At 48.4% G+C, this 20,552-nt stretch overlaps 1 protein-coding gene across 1 annotated transcript in view; it reads right to left on the bottom strand.

Moving 5' to 3' along the window:
- Positions 1-9,808: 9,808 nt before the first annotated feature.
- Positions 9,809-20,552, bottom strand: part of LOC144096689 (peptidyl-tRNA hydrolase 2, mitochondrial-like) — a 40,368-nt gene continuing 29,624 nt past the window's right edge. Inside the window, exon 3 of the mRNA XM_077629529.1 lies at positions 9,809-14,441. Within this exon, the coding sequence (XP_077485655.1) occupies positions 14,247-14,441 (195 nt within the window). The 3' untranslated portion in view covers positions 9,809-14,246. The remainder of the gene's footprint in view (positions 14,442-20,552) is intronic.

Here is a 20,552-nt window from a genome sequence, read left to right as displayed (position 1 = left end):
ATATATAACAACTCCTCATCTGTCCAGATTGAATTCGATGACATTTTCCCATCGAATGCAAAGCTGCAGCCCTTCCCGCTTCTTCAAGGTCTATTGCAGGACCACCTAAGGTCATTTCCCTCTCATATTCTTATTGCTACCGATGCCTCGCAGGATCGCGAAAAGGCAGGTGTGGGAATTTTTTCACCTTCACTGGATTGGTCTTTTTCTCTCCGTCTTCCTGACTTCATTACAATTTTTCTGGCTGAATTATTAGCAGTAATCTTAGCCTTACTAAAATTAGAATCTACCGTTTCCCAGGTCGTGGTTATGACAGACTCTCTGTCCATTTGCTCTTCCTTATCCTCACCCACTGACTCTCGGCCATTACGCCTCTTTAAGTTCCTGATTCCGCTGCATCTAAATTCGGTAAGGTTGCTTTGGGTACCAGGTCACATGGGCTTTCACTTAAATGAGGTTGCAGATTCCTTAGCAAGAGCCTCTCTCAGCGGCCCAATTGTTGCTGTCCTACCATCGTGTGCATATACAGCTGCGGTGAGGTTTCGCAGCTACACAATATTTCAGGAATTTGCTGCCTCGGCTCTTACATCATCTCCCGAATATCAGCATCTTCTGCATCCTTGGAGTAGCAAAGACTGGCGCTCACGCAGACTAGAGGTCTCTTTCACGCGCTTGCGTTGCCGGGTTCCCCTTCTAAATTTCTACCTTCACAGATCTGGCCTGGCAGCTTCCCCACTGTGCCCTTTTTGTGCCGAACCTGAGACAATAGATCACTTCCTGCTGTTCTGCCGCCGCTTTTCTCATTTGAGGAAGCGTCTTTTGCAACTTCCATTTCATCAACTGGGCTTGCCTGTGTCTTCCGCGGTTGTTCTTTCCATTGGCGCTTCTTTGCTTGGACGAAGCGACAGGAGTGTGCGCTCTGCTGTGCAAAATTTTCTTCAAGAAACGCAGCGACTCCCATTCTAATTTCTTTTTCCCGCTCTCAGTCAGTAAGACATTGCAACATTACAGGCATTGTGTACTATTATGCACATTAAGCAATTGTCCCGTCTTCGATCTCCAAGTTAACTGGACCCCTTTCCTTCCCTCTTCCAATCTATCAGACTACATACTATTTCCACTGCTTTTCCCGCCAAAACTTTCCTGTATCCAGTAATTAACCGCCTGTGTCTTGGCCACTCCCCCGTAGTGGGTATGTGCCAGCAACGTCTGAGGCCTTCCTTCCTTCCTAAAGAAACAGTTTGGCCGATCCCCCAGTGTGGGTATGTGCCATCTTTTGATAGGCTAACAACAACAACAACAACAACAACAACAACAACAACAACAACAACAACAACAACAACAACAACAACAACAACAGTTTGAACCTCAACCCTGTCGGAGATGGCTCTTCTTCGACTTAGCTCCGACGGATTTGGCGACCCGGCTTCGAACACGCAACCCCATCCTCCTCCATGGATTCCGCTCGCTCTTCCGCCCTGTCTACCGGCGATGGCACGCCCCAGAATGCTCAGCCTCTCGGTGCTTCGGTGGCCGCGTTCCAGCCAGTCAGCATGCCGCTATTTTGGCCCAGTAGCCCCCGCGCCTGGCTCCTGCAGGTTGAGGCGCATTTCCAGCTACGACGTATCACCAATCAAGGGACCAAGTTCCTCCAAGTGGTGTCCTCCCTGCCTCCTGACGTCGCTGAGGAGTAGTGGACGTCATCAGCTCGCCGGACACGGCTCGCCCCTTCGACACGTCGAAGGCGGCTCTCATCGACCGCAAGTCAGCGTCCGAGCGCAGCAAACTCCAGCTGCTCCTCAGCGCTACAGAGCTTGGTGACAGCCACCCTTCACAGCTCCTCCGTCGCATGCGCAAGCTTCTTGGAGACTCCACTGCTCAGCACGAACCCCTTCTGCGTGATTTTTTCCTTCAGCATCTTCCAAACACGTGGTCCCCATCCTCGCAGGTGCGGGTGAGTTTTCATTAGACAAGCTCGCTGAACTCGTTGGCTGTGTCGCGGTCTACTCACAGCACCCCAGTCTCAGCGCCGTGACCACTCTGACTCAAGCTACTCCAGCGGCCCCCCAGTTTGCGAGCATAGAAAGCCGACTGGATGTTCTTGCCAGGCGGCTCGATGTCCTCGCACCCTTGCCGCGCCGTTCTCCGCCGAGGTTCAGGCCACGCCTCCGCTCCCCGAAGCCCCAACCATCCGACGCGCGGCCAACCCCTCGGCTGTCTGCTGGTACCACCGTACTTTCGGCAGCTCTGCCCGCAAGTGCACCCATCCGTGCTACTGGTCGGGAAAGTCTGCGACCGGCCACTGACGGCGGCAAGTGGTGCTGGTGGACGGACACGCCGCCTCTTATACGTCTCGGATAAAATAACTGGCACTCGTTTCATGGTCGACACGGGAGCACAAGTCAGCGTCATAGCGGCCTCTTGGGCAGATAGCCGTTGAAACAAACAGACCTCTCCGCTCCAAGCGATCAACAACTCCCCCATTCGCACGTACGGTCAACGGTCCCTGACGCTTAACCTCGGATTGCACCGCAAGTTTCGCTGGATCTTCATTATCGCTGACGCTTTGCAAGCTCCTCTCGGCGCGGACTTCCTCAGTTTCTTCAACCTAGCAGTCGACATGCAAGCCCATCGCCTCATAGATCTCAGCATGCACCTCTTCATCAACGGCGTACTCTCCACCGCTGCGGCGACGGAGCTTCGCGCTCTCGTCCCTGTTTCGCCGTATGCGAAAGTTCTCGCTGATTTTCCCAACCTCACAAAGCCGCACACCAGAGAGTCACCGATAAAGAAAGCACTCGATCACTCACCACATCATGACTTTGGGACCTCCGGTGTTTGCTCGCCCTCGCCGCTTGTCGGGAGAACACATCGCTATCGCTTGCCGCGAGTTCCAACACATGCTTGAGCTCGGCATAGGACGCCCTTTCTCCAGCAACCGGCCGTCGCCAATACACATGGTGCCAAAGAAAGGTCCGGGCGACTGGAGACCTTGTGGAGATTACCGCGCCCTCAATGCTCACACTTCACCAGACCGCTGTCCGCTTCCTCACATACAGGACTTCACATCAAATATGACTGGGTGCACAGTCTTCTCTAAAATTGACTTCGTGAAGGCTTATCATCAAATTCCTGTGGAGCCCGCTGATATTCCGAAGACGGCCATTACCACACCGTTCGGCCTCTTCGAGTATGTGCGGATGCCTTTTGGCTTGCGCGACGCCGCACAGACTTTTCTGCGAGCTATCAACGAGGTTACGCGAGGCCTCGACTTCGTGTTCGCCTATAGATGGATGATCTCCTCGTAGCAAATTAACCGTTCTGAGCGTGAAGCTCATCTGCGCGCCCTCTTACACCGACTTGATGAATATGGGCTCGTCATCAGCACGAACAAGTGCCTATTTGGCGTAGCTACAAAAGAGTTCCTCGGCCACCTTGTCACTTCACAAGGTATTCGGCCTTTCGTTAGGTTGGAGCAACCTAAAAAGAATGAAAAATAATAAGCCCCTGCCTGCACCACTAACGTACAACAGGTTTAATCCAATCTGAATATAAATGAAAAGGCCCGAAGACAATGATACAATTTTACCACCCGTGGGTGGGGAAAATGAAAAAAAAGGAGGCGGCAAAGTCATTCAAGATTGAGCAAAGTCAAAATCATTCAAGATTTTCCGCCCCCGAAACGCTTAAAAAGCTCAGAGAATTCTTGGGCCTCCTGAACTTTCATCGCCGCTTTATCTCGAAGCTAGAGCGCCTCTTTCCTGAAGCCTCTGACCGATCTTTTGGCTGCCAAGATTCTTCTGCGCCACTTGAGTGGACTGAGGACATTGCAGCTGCATTTGCTGCTGCCAAGGCGCTCGCAGACGCCACTTTGCTCATGCATCCAATTCCTGACTATGCACTGCGCCTCGTCACCGACGCCTCGAGCTTTGCCGTCGGCGCAGTTCTCGAGCAGTACGTCTCTAGTTGGCAGCCCCTCGGTTTTCTTCTCCCAAAAGCTGAAGCCACCTGAGTCTAAATACAGCGCCTATACGGTCGATAGCTGCTCCCTGTGTACCTTGCCATCAAGCACTTTCGCCACTTCCTGTAAGGCCGGAACTTTCACGTCATCACGAACCATGCATATGCCCTAGCTTGACGTTTGCCTTCCGAAGGAACCACAGCACCTACACTGCACGCGAGATCCGCCAGCTGCTTTATCTCCGAGTTTACAGTGGATCTCCGTCACGTCCATGACCCGGAGAATGCTGCTGCTGAGGCGCTTTCTCGTGCTAGTGCCATGGAGCCCGAATCACGAGTGGACATGGAGGATCTAGCGGCTGCACAGCGCAACCATCCAGAGCTGCATCGCCATCGCTCTTCATCCACGTCCCTGTCCTTCGCCGAATGTTCACTGCTGTTTTCCTCCCAGTTCATTACGTGCGAGACATTCAATGGAGTCTCGCTCCCCTACGTACATTTGACTTTCTGTCGCACCATTTTTGGAAAACTGCAACGCCTGAGGCAGCCTGGTATTTGTGCTATGCAGAAGCCGGTCACATCTCGTTTCCTTTGGCCAAGCATTAATGCAGACGTCGGCAACTGAGCACAAACCTGCTTTCCCTGCCAAAGCCTCAAAGTTCACCGGCATACAGTGACACCTGCCTCTCCTTTTCGGCCACCAGAAGCGCAGTTTTCCCATGTTCACATGCACACTGTTGAAGCGCTCCCGTTATCCAGTGGGGTCTCTTATCTCCTCGCATGTGGGGATCGTTTCACCCGCTGGCCCGAGGTGTTGCCCATTGCCGCACAATGGCCGAGGCCGTTGCTTCGGCCTTCATGGCCGACTGGGTCTCTCGCTTCGGTTGCCCGTCTGTCGTCACCACCGACCGCGGCCGCCAGTTTCAATCGGTCCTGTTTACTGCCCTTTCTAATATTCTGGGCGTCCGCCACATCCATACGACCGCCTGCCATCATTCGGCCAATGACATGGTGGAACGTCTGCATCGACAACTGAATTAAGGCTGCCCTTACCACTTATCAGCCAAGGGAACGCTGATCCGACAACCTTCCCCTCGTCCTCTTGGGCATTCGCTCCGCACTCAAGGCTGACCTCGGCAACTCTTCTGCTGAGTGGGTTAGTCTACTGTGTTCCACTGCGTCTCCATGGGGAATTCTCTCCTTCCGGAGGGGACTCCGTTAATCCATGACGCTTCCACCTACATCCGAGACCTGCGCAACACATTTGGAACATTACCCCTGTCATCCCTGCCGCCCGTCACCCTCAGTCCGTGTTCGTCAGCCAGGACCTGGCCGTCTGCGCACATGCCTTCATTCGCCGTGACCACGTCCATCCATCCCTCACGCCGGCCTACGATGGACCTTTCCGCATCCTCCATCGTGAGCAGAAGACCTTCACGTTAGACGTCAACGGCCGTGAAGACGTCGTGGCTGCTGATCGCCTCACACCAGCCTACATTGCCACTCCTCTGGCCGTCGGCTCTCCACTCACTCTCACTTCGACTGCGCAACCATTGTGTGCAGCTTCCTCCAAGCACATCCGCTGGACGAATCCTGCAGCTTCGCTCTACGGGGAGGGGGGTGTCCTGTAGCTCCCCTCGCACCGCGCTCGGCTTGCAGGCCATGGCACGCGGCGCGGGACGAGGAGGAAGTTGGGCTAGGCAGCCGCGACCAATCCCCCACCGTGGGTATGTGCCATCGTATTTGAGGCAACAACAACAACGCCAGCAGTGCAAATAAAAAAAAACAACCTCAACGCTGTCGGAGCTTGATCTTCCTCGCCTTAACTCCGACGGCATCTCCCATGTCTCTCAAATTAACCCTCCTCTATGCCTTCAAACTTCATAATCTCATCCACCCACCTCACTTTATGCCGTCCCTTACTACGCTCGCCTTCTCTAGGAATCCACTCCGGCCGTTACTCTTAATGGGGCTGTGAAAGGGGTACCAGAAATATGCGATGTGCCTAGGATGTTAAAGGACGCCGCTTCACAAACATCCTCCAGCAAGAATTTTTTAGATGCGTTTTCTGGAAGCTGAATTATCTGTAGTCAAAATTTGAATTTCAGCGTCTTCGCGCCTTTCCCTCTCCTAATAATGGTTTTTTTTTTGGGAAAGGAAATGGCGCAGTATCTGTCTCATATATCGTTGGACACCTGAACCGCGCCGTAAGGGAAGGGTAAAGGAGGGAGTGAAAGAAAGGAAGAATAGGTGCCGTAGTGGAGGGCTCCGGAATAATTTCGACCACCTGGGGATCTTTAACGTGCACTGACATCGCACAGCACACGGGCGCCTTAGCGTTTTTCCTCCATAAAAACGAACCCGGGAACTCCGGATCAGTAGTCGAGCGCCCTAACCACTGAGCCACAGCGGCGGGGCACCTTTCCCTCTCCTCTCGTCACTTTTTGCACGCTGAAATGCCAGAGCCATGGTCGGCGCTCCTCCACCGGGCCCTCGCCTCCTCCGCTGATGCGCGGGAGCCAATGCTAGCAGTCCGCTGCTGACGTAATGAGCGCGGATTCGGGCGAAAGACCATCACCGCAGGTCGCCGCTAGGCGCGGAAGCGTGAGTTTTAAAAACTGTATTGTAAATTGTCGGCTCGCTTTTGAGGTCTTGTACGCGGTATGAACGCTTTTTAGCCTGTACCCTACATAATGCGAGCATTTTATAGACAACCTCAAACACCCTTTTCAGGACTCTTTAAGGACCAGCGGTTGTCTTGCCTTCACGCTACATTCCCTGCCCAAGCCCATTTCTTCCTCTTGATTTCGACTAGGATGCCATTAAGCCGCGTTTGTTCCCTGACCCACCCTGCCCACTACCGGTCTCTTAACGTTACACCTATCATTTTTCATTCCATGGTTCGCATTCTTAGACCCGCCGTTCTGCTCTGCCTGTATAACTCATTGATCATGATTTGCATTTCACATCCTGAGTGGCTCAGCAAGGCAATGTCATCAGCAAACCTCAGATTATTTAGGTACTCTCCATTAACTCTCCCCAATTCAAGCCTCGGAACAACTCCTGTAAACCGGCGGTGAATAGCACCGGTGAGATCGCGTCTCCTTGGCTGATGCCCTTCTTTATTGAGATTTTATTGCTTACTTTATGGAGGAGGTCACCCGCCGCGGTGGCTCAGTGGTTAGGGCGCACGGCTACTGATCCGGTGTTCCCGGGTTCGAACCCGACCGCGGCGGCTGCCTCTCGATGGAGGCGAAACGCTAAAGCGCCCGTGTGCTGTGCGATGTCAGTGCACGTTAAAGATCCCCAGGTGGTCGAAATTATACCGGAGCCCTCCACCACGGCACCTTTCTTCCTTTCACTCCCTTCCCTTACAACGCAGTTCAGGTGTCGGCCGATGTGACACAGATACTGCATTCCCTTTCCCCAAAAACCAATTTTAATTTTTTATGAACTATGCACTTATAAAAGTGATCTACAGACAGTCTATAGACTATTGCCTTCCTATATAAGTATATTTATTTTTGTCTACTTATAGCCTATAGACAAAAAAGTCTACTAAAAGTGTATGGCCATAAATCTGTAGATCTATGGACTGTCTATAGGATTTGTACTGCCTATAGACTGTTCTCTAGGTTTCTATACAGAGTCGGATAGTCTATAGGCTGTATAAAGAAGTTTTTGTAAGGGTGGTAGCTGTGCAGTTACGATATATTGTGAGCGCTGTGCGCGAACTTTCACCTCTTTCATCTGTATATCCCCACCATCATCATCGCTTGCCTGGGCTCCTGGGATCACGCGCCGAGTGCCAGGCTGTTCCCGAATAAAGACGCCCGTGCAAGCAGTGGCTTGCAATATATCTTTCAGTATATTTACATAAAGCTCTTCTACACCCTTATTCCGCAACGCCTGTATGACTGCTGAGGTTTCCACTGAGTCAAATGCTTTCTCATAATCAATGAAGGCTATGTGTAGGGGTTGGTTATATTCTGCGCATTTCTCTATCACCTTATTCATACTGCGAATATGATCTATTGCGGAATTTCCTTTACGACAGCCTGCCTGATCATTTGGTTGATTAAAGTCTAAGGTTGCCCAGGCTCTATTAGCGATTAATTTAGTAAATACCAGGCAACAGACATGCCTCCAGTTAATCAGGCGTGGCCCTTGTCGCTGGTCAGCAGTCCAAATCTTCTAATTTCGCACGCGGGATGAAGAAGTCTGCCACTCCATCCCCTCCAAACTTACGGAGTGCAGCGGTTAGCAGGTTGGCCCTTATGATTTCGGCGCCAACCATCAAGCCACCCACAATATCCTGACAAAATTGCGGCTGCGTACAGGACTTGCTGATTGCGATTGGCCTTGACCGCGAGGCATAGCGCTCAGGTGAGGTCGCACGCGCTGTCAGAACTGAGATCTAGGGAACATTCAGAGCTTGGCAGATTTGGAGAAACTAATCTCGGAAAGGAGATAAGATTCGAGGGAGCAGCCTTTCAGCAATTCCTCAGAGACGAACGTGCAAGATGCCGCCATCGCATGAAAAATGAAGAGATGTGTCGCGAGCGCACGGAAGAATGGTAGCGGCTTCGCGATAAGGCGCGCTCCTCTCATCAGCGGAGTCAGGAGACTCTTCTGGAAAGTTCCGTTGTTGCTGACCAGCGCCGGATAATTACCGGATACGCTTACCGGATAGCCCTCCACGGGTTTCCCTTTGCCCTGTAACAGGAGGGGGGTTACCTCCTTTGCACTGCTTGGCAACAAATGTTTCACCACCACTGCCGCTAGTCGGCTGCTCGAAATGAACACGGTAATGAAACTTCTCCGCGCGAGCGCTGGTTCGGATTCTTCCTCAGTTCAAAGTGAACTGACATCGCGTTTCACGGGTGTCTGTCCATATAGGTTGATGGCGCCGTTTAAAGATAACACGGACGACTTAGACGCCTACCTGACACTGTTTGAACGAGTCGCAGAAGTGACCGCGAGACCAAAGGGCTACTGCCCCCAGCACCTGCGTTTTTGGCAGCATGCCTGGGTCGGATGAGAGAGACTACGCTAAAATCAAGCAAGCTCTCCTGTTGCGTTTCCGCTTGACGGAGGAGGGATTTCAAAAAAGTTCAGGACAGAAGCCCCCACGAACACACGAAATCCCGTCCTAGTTCTTCTCCCGATTGAAGAATTATTGGGAGCAGTGGGCACAACTCTCTTCGTCCGAGAAGACCTACAAGGATGTCAAGAGCCTTCTTTTAACGGTGCAAGTTCTGGATAACTGCACGCCTTTGATGGCTACTTTTCTGAAAGAGAAAACGGCAGGCGATGAAGGACCTGCTACAAACGGCAGATTGGCAGGAGGGCCCATATAGACCAGGTTCCTCCGCGATGAGCTCCCGCTATCTATATTGGCATCAATATCACCAGCTCCAGCTTTTTGTGCATGTTTTTGTGGCTGTCAAAGGCATGGGAGTTGTGGCTTTCGTGTGCTGCCGCTGAGCGTTGCAATTTTAGCATGATGGCAAAGCACCTTAATATCTACACGGCTGGGAGTTTGCTCTCGAACACAGCAAGCGTGCGGCGGGCAGGAAATTCAACGTGGGCGAGAACTGCGTCCAATGATGGTGCAACCAAAAGGATGAATTGAGGAACACAAGCTGCAAAAAGCGCGCTTTCCGAGGCAAGCCATGCAGGTTTCCCGAACTGTAAGAGCTGCTCAGCTATGTGATGGAAGTGCGGAAGAACGGTTGACAACAGAAATGTTGTGCGACTTCTTGTCGAATGAGCATGCACCACAGCACAGCATTAGCTCGGTGTTGGAAGACTCCGTGAGTGACGATTAAACATAGAATAAATGCCGTTCATTTCCAGACTGTTGTCTTTTTACTATAAATTTTTTTTTCGTACATCCCATGCATGGGCCACACGCCGAAAACTGGCCTTAGAATCTGGAAAAGAAGTGTGGCTCTTACATGCCTTTATACAGTATAACCTTGGCAGGACCTTCCAGCAGTTGATGGCTTTCCAAGAAGCCAAGTCCCTTCTCCGCACCTGCTGTTTGACACAGGCACCAGTTTGGCTTGTTCACAGATTCTTTAGTGCTTCACTTTCCCACAGCAAAGTGAATATGCTCAAGGTGGTCACGTCTGTCGTAGCAGAGCACTGCAGGATCAGTATAGTGACTTGGCATTCAGACAGCATCACTACTTCTTTGGCTCCCATCAAATATGCGTATAAATATACATTCGGCTAATAAAGTTCAGCTGAGGGGTTCAGCACTGATCCTGTGTTTTTTTTTCATCAAGTCATTGTGTTTTGCAATCTTCTGTAAACAATGGACAGTTGAGATGTAGACGGCAATATTCATGAGCACCAGCAGAAATTGCCAGAGTGGTCACAGTCTACTCCAATAAAAAAAGCAATATTCCTTATGTGAATATACAGACAGTCCGTGCAGAGGACTCAACACATCCACGGAAAATAAACAACTGGTGCAAGACTTTGTGATACTGGCTGATGTAATTCCTGCAGGTGTTAACAACAGGTCCTTTGCCACCCTTGGCACCTTTCCCCTTGGCCAAGTAGTCAGGTGGCAACAGCACTGCTATGCATGTCTGAAGAAGCACTCAAAATCTTTCAAGGTTGAGACATGAGCCAGGCTTGAGAAAAACATCCAAAGGGTAGCTGCTAAAGTAAGTACTAAAAAGAAAAGATTGAGGAACACCAGCAAGGTTTCAAGATGAGCTACGCCTTTCACTTTTGCGATAATGTTCCCTAACTGGAGGGGCAGAACAAAGATGAAGTGCAGACTGTCAACTGTACTTCGAGCAAAAGAAAGACGATGCACATACAGGTTTGACACGCAAGCCATCAAGCTATGCTCCACATGACACGAGTGGTTACAAATAAATATGGCAATCACAATAGGCTCCATGCACTGGCACGGTGGCGCCTTGTGGCACTCGCAGCGTCTACTGGACGTCCAGTAACGGCCTGTCTCAAGGGGAGAGCGTGCGCCCTCCTCAAGATCGGCTGTGGTCCAGTGCGTTTGTGTCAGCCCGGCCGCATAGCAGACGCACACTTACCATGTTGCCAGTGTGGCACCACGGGTGAGTCAACGCCTGCTTTTCTGCGGATTTCAGTGCATTGAAAGCTTTGACGCCACCGCTGCATCACCGCTGCTACATTCAGTTTCAATTGCTTTCAGGCTGATCATCGATTTCAAGCAACCAAGACTATGTTGCAGTCCCGACGGCATTGCAACATCCGGCAGCACAGTTCAACTTATTGAGATTAAGTGCCTTTACAGTTTGAGAAACTAGTGTCTGGTTGACCCAGGTAACGAAATCCACTAAGTGAGTGGTCGGTTAAATTGCGAAAAAAGCAAAGTTACTACACACAGATGATACTGCTCCACATCTTTAGGATTGACACTGCTTTACGTTATACGTATTCCCCTCAAAGAAGCATAGCTCTAAGCATATGCAGATAACGCTTTTCTTGCTGAGCATCTTCCAAAGTTAGAGGACTTTTTAGGCATTTCATGAAGGCACCAAGTGAATTATTTTGGTCGTTTTTTCTTTTCATTGATAAATACTAAACTCCAGAAAGGGTGCCGTGGTTGCTAAGTGGTTATAGTACTGAGCTGCTGACCCAAATGACGCGGGTTTGATCCCAGCTGCAGAGGTCGCATTTCGATGGAGGTGAAATATTAGAGGCCTGTGTACTGTGCGATGTCAGTGCACATTAAAGAAACCCAAGTGGTGGAAATTATCTGAAACCCTGCACTATGGCGCCCTTTATAGTTTGAGTTGCTTTGGGACGTTAAACACCATAAAAATTCAAGATTCAAAGATTCAAGATTCAAAAGACTAACTCCAGAAAGGGTTTAGCGGTGTTGTGAAATCCAGGAAATATATATACAGAAATTTAAACCAGTTTCTATTTAATGAACCAAAAAAGGATTTTAGATCTCGGGAATGCAACAATTAAATATACAACATTTTAAACCACTGTAGGCAATAAAACGATACAAATACATACATAAGCTTAGGTGAAACAATGTGAAAAACAACATAAGCACTCTCACAAGTATGATGCTGGCCCCACAGCACGTACGCACGCACATGCACACAAAAAAAATAAACGAAATTGACGTGCTGAACCAGAGATAAGTATTACAAACGAAGACTGCAACTTCAGATGCTAGCTCTAAGAACTCCACCAAAACCATTTCCTGCGACTCACTGAGCGCATTCCCTCTACACAAAGACATAAAGCAATTCCTGACTCCTACCAGTGATGGCACGTTCAAAACACCCCAATCAGTGTAAGCCTTTTCCCAGTTCACACTTACGAATTTATTTCCACAATGCACTCTTTTCAAGTAGACCCTCTGTGCATGAGCAAGCATGCACAATCTCCTAGGAAAGAGATAAAATATCTTCGGTACCTTGACTGCAGTGTTTTTATACCTGTTATGACATTGGTAAACAGAACAGGAGGTTGAGCACCCATAATTAGCTAAGTTGGTTTTTGCCTATGGAGGAAACACCTTGCCACCCACCTTACTGACTGCAAAATGAACGAGAGAGTGGCATCCAGCTTTCACCACCGTTGTTAACCAGATGGTGCCACTCGCGCTCGCCAAACTGCAGCACATGGAGCCTATAGACTATTTTCAATGCAAGTTTTACTACCCCACCACTTCTGCAGAAGTTGTTGGTAAAGGTAGTTCTTAGCAGATTCTGCACTGCAAGTGTGCTTGATAGAGGAATTTTGGAAGAAAGGAAAGGTGCAGAAATACAGAGTACTGTGCGCAAAAAGGTTCATAAGGAGCAAATGTGTTTCTTCAGTTTATTACCATAAAGGCTCCCATTATCGGGGTATTAGACAAGGGATGGGTCTGATAACAGTCAGTGTATTTCAAGTAGCAACACACTTTTACTGAGATGGGATATCAAATGGAGAAATTATGTCATGTGTCTCTTACAGCTTAAAACTAATATGTCTAACATCTAAGGCATCACTTCCCAAACTAGCAAACTTCAAAATGTTATCCACTGAGTGCACTAGAAAATGCAAACCTCCCAATTATAAGGTAATGTGGCTATAGGTTGTGTGCTTGTGCCAAGGTTGCCTCAAGCAAAACGCTGACAATGTGGAAAGTCGACGCTAGTTGGCATGCGGTAACGATTGTGCATAGAAAGATGCTGCCCGTGTGGTGTCCCAGCCCCCTGCCCCTTTCCCCTCGCCCCCCGGTCACAGCTTGGATGCACGGACGTGGAATAACTACTAACACAAGCATGCCTCTCCCAGCAACCTCCGCTCCGTTTGTTCCGAGAAAGTTGGCATGAGGCAAGGGCCGTGTGCCCGGGGTGGTTACATGATCATTTGAAGGGTGGTCAGGGGTAGGAAACTTCCATATACATCATTGTCCAGCAAATACAGATGTCAGCACAAAATCCCTCCCTTAGCGGCAGGAAAGAAGCCAACTTGAGCGTCATATTGCCGTCATGACAATGGTATCCAGCAGAAAAAACTTTATCCCCAAGCAGGATTTGAACCACTGCCGTCTAAAAAAAGAGCAGCTTCGTATCCCATGTCACTCAGCAAATATGTCCAATGCCGTAGCCTTATCGCGCTACATGCACGTTCAAGAATCATTCAGTTTTAAGCATCAGTTCAGCTCCAGTCACCTCCAGAAGAAGCTGAAACTGACCAGAGTTTCCTACCCCAGGGTGGTCACTTAAGGCATTGTCACTCCTTGGGTGTCCCCCATCCAGGGTGCCTTCCTCCTTCCGGTGACCCTCGGCAGCATGGACAGGGATGCAGGCGACGACAAACACACTTTGCCATGGGAACCTTTGCATTAACAGCTAGAGCTGTAAAAAGCAGCAGTAAATCAGAGGACTGCAGGCATCACGGCTGAAGCCATACATATGCGCCATGAGTGCGGTGAAATTGGTCTACTGTGAATTGGGCACATATGTACTGTCTTTCTCAGAAAAACAGTGGACAGTTTGTGCTCCATACACCTCCTGTTCCTCTTTGGTACCTTCTGTGGCGAACACAGAGCAGATGTGCAAAGAGTGACGGGAAACCAAGTGGCTGCCAATTCGTTGGCATAAGCGAAGATGCGTGTTCCATCAGTGGTCACATCGTCGTGTTCACATCCCCTTTCACCAAACTGGAGAACCATCTCATTTCCCCGATGCAGCTGTATCCCTGGGGTGTGCCTTCTCCATCAGGCTCTGGCAGCACGCATCGAAGCGCGGTGTCCTCCCCTGAGTGGTGCCCTAGTACAGCTTGAGGTGTCCTGTGACGGCGTCCACGAGCTGCTCTGGCGCCGGTCCGACGCCCAGCACGGTGCGCGTGCCGGGCGCGAGCTGAGTGCGGCCGGCATCCCGCACAAGGCTAGTGACAAGGCCACGAGCACGCGCCACACCTGCCAGAGAAAGCATTTCCTCCTCTGTGGATGCCCGGAGCACCACCTGCACAAGAAAAGGCCATGAAAAGCTCTCTAAGCCAGCGCTACATGCTGCGGAAAGCGGATGGTTTGTTTGACACTTTCGAGTCACCTTTATGTCCTTAGCTGCTAAGGCTACACGAAGTTTCATTGGAAACATGTGGAGCGCCATAGGAAACCACAAAAACCAATGGCCTGCAGGGTTGTGGTATTCTCTGCTAACCATATATTGCAGTAAACGAAATCAACTCAGTATTAAAGCTGCACTCTTTAAGCAAGTCAGGGGCATCACTATTCTTGCGCTTACAAGTGCCGCCGCTCATATCAAATGCGCGAATTTCGCAGCACCATGTCAGTGGCCAGCATGGCAGCGTTTCCTGGTATGGGATGTGCAAAGTAAACGCTGTGGCCGTAACTATACTTGATGTCGCGCGCTTTTCCCACGGTGTGGAAGAAAAACACCGCAGTGAAAATCACTCCACTTGGGGCCGTTCTTGGCACTTCAAGTCTCCCTAAATATAGTAGGATACAACTAAAAAAAAAAAGCAGATGGTAGCAGTGGGCCACGGTCCAGGGCATCCTGCATTATTCCGCTGGCCAATCACAACAGAGAAAGAAATCAGCTTGTTAATGTTTGACTCTAACAAACAAGCCAGAGGCATCACAACTCTTGAACTTTTGATTTTATCTCGTCATTAGCTCCTTTTTTAGGTACCAAAAAAGCTTTAGCAACGATGTACTTTTTATCACGCAAGAGTTCTGTTCCACGGTCCCGAATGTGAGCAGAGTGGGCAGAGCTTCATTGCAGACTTCAGATGTAGCCGACTATGGACATTTTCGCCTAGCTGTCTCCAATGGTATAGAAGAAAACATTACAGGGGTCGTGAAAAGTTCTCCAAAAATTTTGAACATGCATATTCGGAATACTGACCCTTGATTCTATAGTATGTCTTGATTAGTTTCATCGCGCCAGTTAATTTTTTGGCGACAAAAACAATTTATGTTTCCCAATGCGTGTCATCCTCAACTCTGGGCAAAGTGACATGTTAGTGAAGCAATCAGAAACTTCTGCCGTCGGCACAACATGGCGTTGTAGCGAGGACTGTTGAACCATAGTTTACTGAGGTCAGAGCATCATACCGTCTTGCAAAGTAGTGGCATATGGCAGTTTGTTTTGTACTAGGTTTGAGCGAGGTACTTTCCTGATTTGGCCAGAATTAATTGTTAAACACTTCGGCTCCGACGACGAATGAAAACAACGAACTATCGCAGCAACGGTACTGGTAGCGCCACCTGGCTACAGTGGAGGCTGCGGCGCTAGAGTGCTCGTTGCTCCAGTTGGCGTGAGATAGCACTATCTTTTGTTCCTGAAATGAAGCGATCAAGAAAACCTAGCACCTTGGCTAATTGAAATATCATCCACTTGAAGGAACAACTACACGCCGTGCATGACAAAGGTCTCCTAGAAATCCAGCACAAGTCGCCACCCTTAGTATGCAGGTGCGAAAGGAGTTAAAGGAAGCGAGAACAGTATTTTTTTTCTACGACACAGACTGATCGCTTGCAGAATTCTCCCGAAGAATTTTGAAGGTGCATGTCTGGTCCTAAATCAGCTGTAAGTAGTGTTTTAGTTAAATGATAGTGGCTAACATATTTAATAACTTCTTTGCATCTGTGTTTGTTCCTAAACTTGACAGAGCCCTGGTAGAAGTGACACGTGAGATCCACTGTGATATCAAAAGTAAGGCGTGATTTCACTGCTGTTAAACTTAGATTCGAAGAAGTCTTCGGGGACTGAGTGAAACCTAATGAATTTTTAAAACGGTACGGCGAATGGGTTTCACATTTTCTAGTTAAAATTTTTTCTCTTTCGTTGCATGCCAGGTGCTGTGCCGAGCGAATGGCTGCTTGTTTCTGAATCTGATGATAGGCTGAGCGTTAAAAATTACCGACCAATTCCAATCATTTCTATGGCGTGCAAAATGTTGCAGCATATTATCTGTAAATGCCTAGTGTAGCACATTGAAAAAAATAACCTTCCCTACAGAAAACAACACGGCTTTCACAGTTGCCTCTCTACAGTCACACAATTATTTTAAACCATCCACAGCCTTGCCGCAGCCGTCAACTCTAGAGAACAAATAGATCTGATTTCTATAGATTTCTCAGGCATTTCACAAGATGTGTCATGTGAAACTTGTTGAAAAAAAATTTACATGTTCGGTATCGATACGAAGACTGTCAATTGGGTACAGGCGTACCGGCACAATAGGAGGCAATTCGTTGCGATTGATGGTCAACGCTCAACAACCTTTGACATCCGGAGTCCCCAAAGGGTCAATTTTAGGTTCAATTTTATTCTTGTTAAATATAAACGACATTGCAAATGATATAAGTCCCCTTGTCCAAGTGGCATAAACCCGGGGAAGACATTTTACATGACCGTTTCCAATAAGAAATAGCATCCAGTTTTTCCATATGCAATTAACAACACTGAAATCAAACGCATCGCCAAACTGCAATATCTTGGTGTCACTATTATTAACACCCTGCACTGGAGCGAGCACATCAATTGTATTTGCAGCTCGGCTTGGCGCAACGCAAGCTTGGCTTTTTAAAAAGGGAAACTACAGAACACTAACCCAGATATTAAACAGAAAGCTAATAATACCATAACCAGACCATCCTTGGAACATCTATGTAAAATCTGGAATCCTCATCAACAGTACCTCCCAGACAAGCTCGAAGGAGTTTAAGGGCTTGTAGTTAAGATTTAATTTTTCCGCCTACCAACAGCGCCAATCCATAACAGCTCCGCTTGCTTGGGCACAACTTCCAGCACAGGTCCCAAGAAGAAAGATAGCTGAGCTAAAGTTCTGCTATCAACTCTATTGCAATAAATTAAACCTGGATCCTGGCTTGTACCTGCCATTTCCTAGAAGACTATCACCTCGTATTAATCACCTTACACTATTATGACCTACACAACAACAGTTGATGTTTTTAAACATATTTTTTTTTCCCCAAGAACAATAACTGACTGGAATAATCTCCATTCACAATTATTTGCAGACACCACATCAACAGAAAATTTTGTGAAAAAGTTGGAAGTGCATGTTATCTAACTTGTTGTATGAGCATATGTGCTGTAATCTGCTGATCAGTATTTTGTAGCGAGAGCTACACTGGGCTACCAGTTATGCATTTCGCGGCGGCGAGGAGAGGCTAGTTGTGCATGTGCAGAGTTACGATGGCAACTGGAGAGGAGCACCAGGTGCGGCGTGTGCTTTGCCGTGGCCACGCGCCCGCTCCACCGTCGGAGCCACGCATGACGTCACGCGGATGAGCAGTTGTACGCATGCGCCGATACCATGGTAACCAGAGAGACTCCACAGATGCGCCGCACACTTTGTCACCGCCTCACGGCACACTGCACTATCATCCGAACCACGCGTTACGTGCGAAGCATTGTGTATAAAAGGTGGATATGTAATAGGCGGCTCTATCAAAACGTTTGACATGGATACAAAGAAAGAGAGTCCAGCCGCTGCTAAACAGCAACATAAACAAGAGAAGATTAACTCTTGTGATCCTGAGGTTGTCGCCTGGCACTTGGCCACTCAACAGAGAATGAGCGTAAGAAGGTGAAGAGATCAGCGGAGACACCCGAACAGAGAGAGGAACGGCTTGCCAAACGGAGAGGCCAGACAGACTGCCGAGCATAAAGGACGGCACATAGCCGCCGAGATGAAGCCTATGTCTCTCATTGCTAAACGTACAGTGACCACAAGCTCAGCCAGGGAAACGTACCTCTCGCTACGTTTATCCTGGCATAGCCGAGCTAAGCCACAGCCATTTTTTTTTGTTATTCCTGAGATTTTTTATTCTACTGCATTCCAGCCTGTATGGTGTGTATCTTGAAATTTGTTCCTTTGTGTTCCTGTCTTAATTATCTCATTCCCATCCTCTAACAGCCTGAAAGAACTAACAGTATTTGAAACGAACAAATAAATAAACCTCGTTGTTTTCTTTCTTCGTCACTGCAGACGATGATGATTTAACGAACGATTCTGACCGAATAAGATAAGTATTCCATCCAAACATAGTACAAAACAAAAGTGACTGCCATACACCACCAATGCATGGAATTTGGGCACGAACAAGCAAATGATTAGGCCAGCAAAAATTTTTTTTTTCCCCTGTGCGCTGGGGAGGCCTGTCAAACTTGTTTTGAGGAGGCCAGCCCAATGGGAGCGCATTTATTGTAACCAGTTTCCCAAAGTTGCAGTAATAAAGCTTTCCGCACGAAAACGTCCTTTTGTTTTGCAAACACACCCCTGGTTGAGAGAAACCGTGCTTAAGTTCGCGTTTTCACTAAGTAGGGGCCGTTTGGGAATACTCTGCTAAATGAACAGAATTGTTGCGTATAGATGATGTCGACTAGATGAGACTCTTTAAGCTAAGACAATGATAACGGCAGTCTGTATTTTGTGTATTTCTTAAATCAATGAGTATGCGACTGATCTGTCGGTTCACTGTCGCTCACCGGTGTTGTGCCAGGGCTCCTTGAAAGGCTGCGTTTTGTGATTGTCCTCCGAGTAACACCGGGCTAGAGCACGGGAAATCGAGAGCTGCCAACAAAACACTCATACTTGCGACGGCTTGGCACCAACTCGAGTTAGCAGCGGCAGCATATCCCCTTTTGATTGCGAGGAGCAGGGTGGTCACACCACCACTTCAGCGGGGCTCAACAATTGCGCAAGACTGCTATAGCCAAACGACACCAGAGGAAGACAAGGGTCTTCATCTAAATCTTAATCTTCCCACAAATGCCATCGATGGCAGCAGGGGGAGGAAGCAATTCTTTCCCACGCTTCGAAGCAGACAAAATACGACGCCCTCCTTGGAGGCCGGTCACTTTTCCGAAAAGGGTGCTCCAAGCTGACCTGGGTCATCACCCAGTTCCAGCAGGGCTGCTTGACCTGGTGGTGAATGTCCGGCTGCCGCCAAAAGTGGTGGCCTCATTGACGTCACCATCGCAACTGCTGTGTTGTGTTGGGTTTTATGGCACATAGGCAGCTAAGGCCATCATGCGCCAAGCTCAAGGTATAGAAATGGTTTTCTGTAGAATGTTTAGGAATATGAAAAATCGTCGATGGTGTAGATGGCCTAAAATATTGAACTGCTTGGTAAAAAACAGAGAAGAAATCTGGAAATAGCTAATGGTAAAAGCCACAGAGAAGGTAAGGTAGCCTCAACGGCTATCCTTGGCTGGACAGGGATCCTGAGTCTCCAAAGTGATCAAATAAAAAGCCTCAGCCTTCTCAGGAATGAGAAAGTGGCTGAGGTGTACCATGCAATAAAGCGAACCAGTGGATCAAAATTTACAGTTTTTCAAGTACTCCTGCTTCTTTTAAAACGCTAAAAATGGAAGGTATGTTAACATGGCATTATCATCTAAGAGCAGTGCTGGATGAAAAGGAATGCATTCATTATAAAATTGAGTAAAATACTTTTTTCTCAGTGTTTCAAGTTTCCACATGAAAATAAATTGTGATTAACAGTAAGATCATCTCCGCATTCGCAAACAGGTTTCTCTTGCTTTGTTAGCAGGAAGTTGTGCGTAAAGTGCATGTGGCCTATCCGGAGACGGCATAAAATCACTTCATTAAAATGTTCCTGGTGAACACGATTTAAATTCACCTAAAACCGGTTTTACCAAGTGTAGTTTATTATTCACTTCGCCGTTCCATGCGGACTGCCATTTTTCTCTTAAATTACGCTGCACTAAGTTCATGCAATCCCCAAAAGGTGTATTTACATTTTTTATTTCCTTGCCACGAGCTCTAGCAGCGCAGAAATCCGCCCTCTCACTGCCTCTTATCCCGATATGACTGGGAACCCAGCAGAGTTTTATGTTTTGTCCTTGAGCTGTCGCTGTTATTATTTTGTGTATGATGTCACAAAGAATCGGAGTGGCTGCATTTTTAGAGTGCAGAGCTGTAAGTATACTGAGGGAATCTGCGTAAGTGATACTGTTGGTGAGGTTCTTGTTTTCTATTTTCTCTACGGCCACACAGACTGCGTAATATTCTGCAGTGAAGATGGATGAGCACTGTGGAAGTCGTACTGTTTT

Source organism: Amblyomma americanum, chromosome 7 (genome assembly GCF_052857255.1).
Source record: "Amblyomma americanum isolate KBUSLIRL-KWMA chromosome 7, ASM5285725v1, whole genome shotgun sequence".
Classification (NCBI taxonomy): domain Eukaryota; kingdom Metazoa; phylum Arthropoda; class Arachnida; order Ixodida; family Ixodidae; genus Amblyomma; species Amblyomma americanum.
Note: the sequence above shows the minus strand (reverse complement) of the source record. Positions and strands in the feature narration are given on the sequence as shown.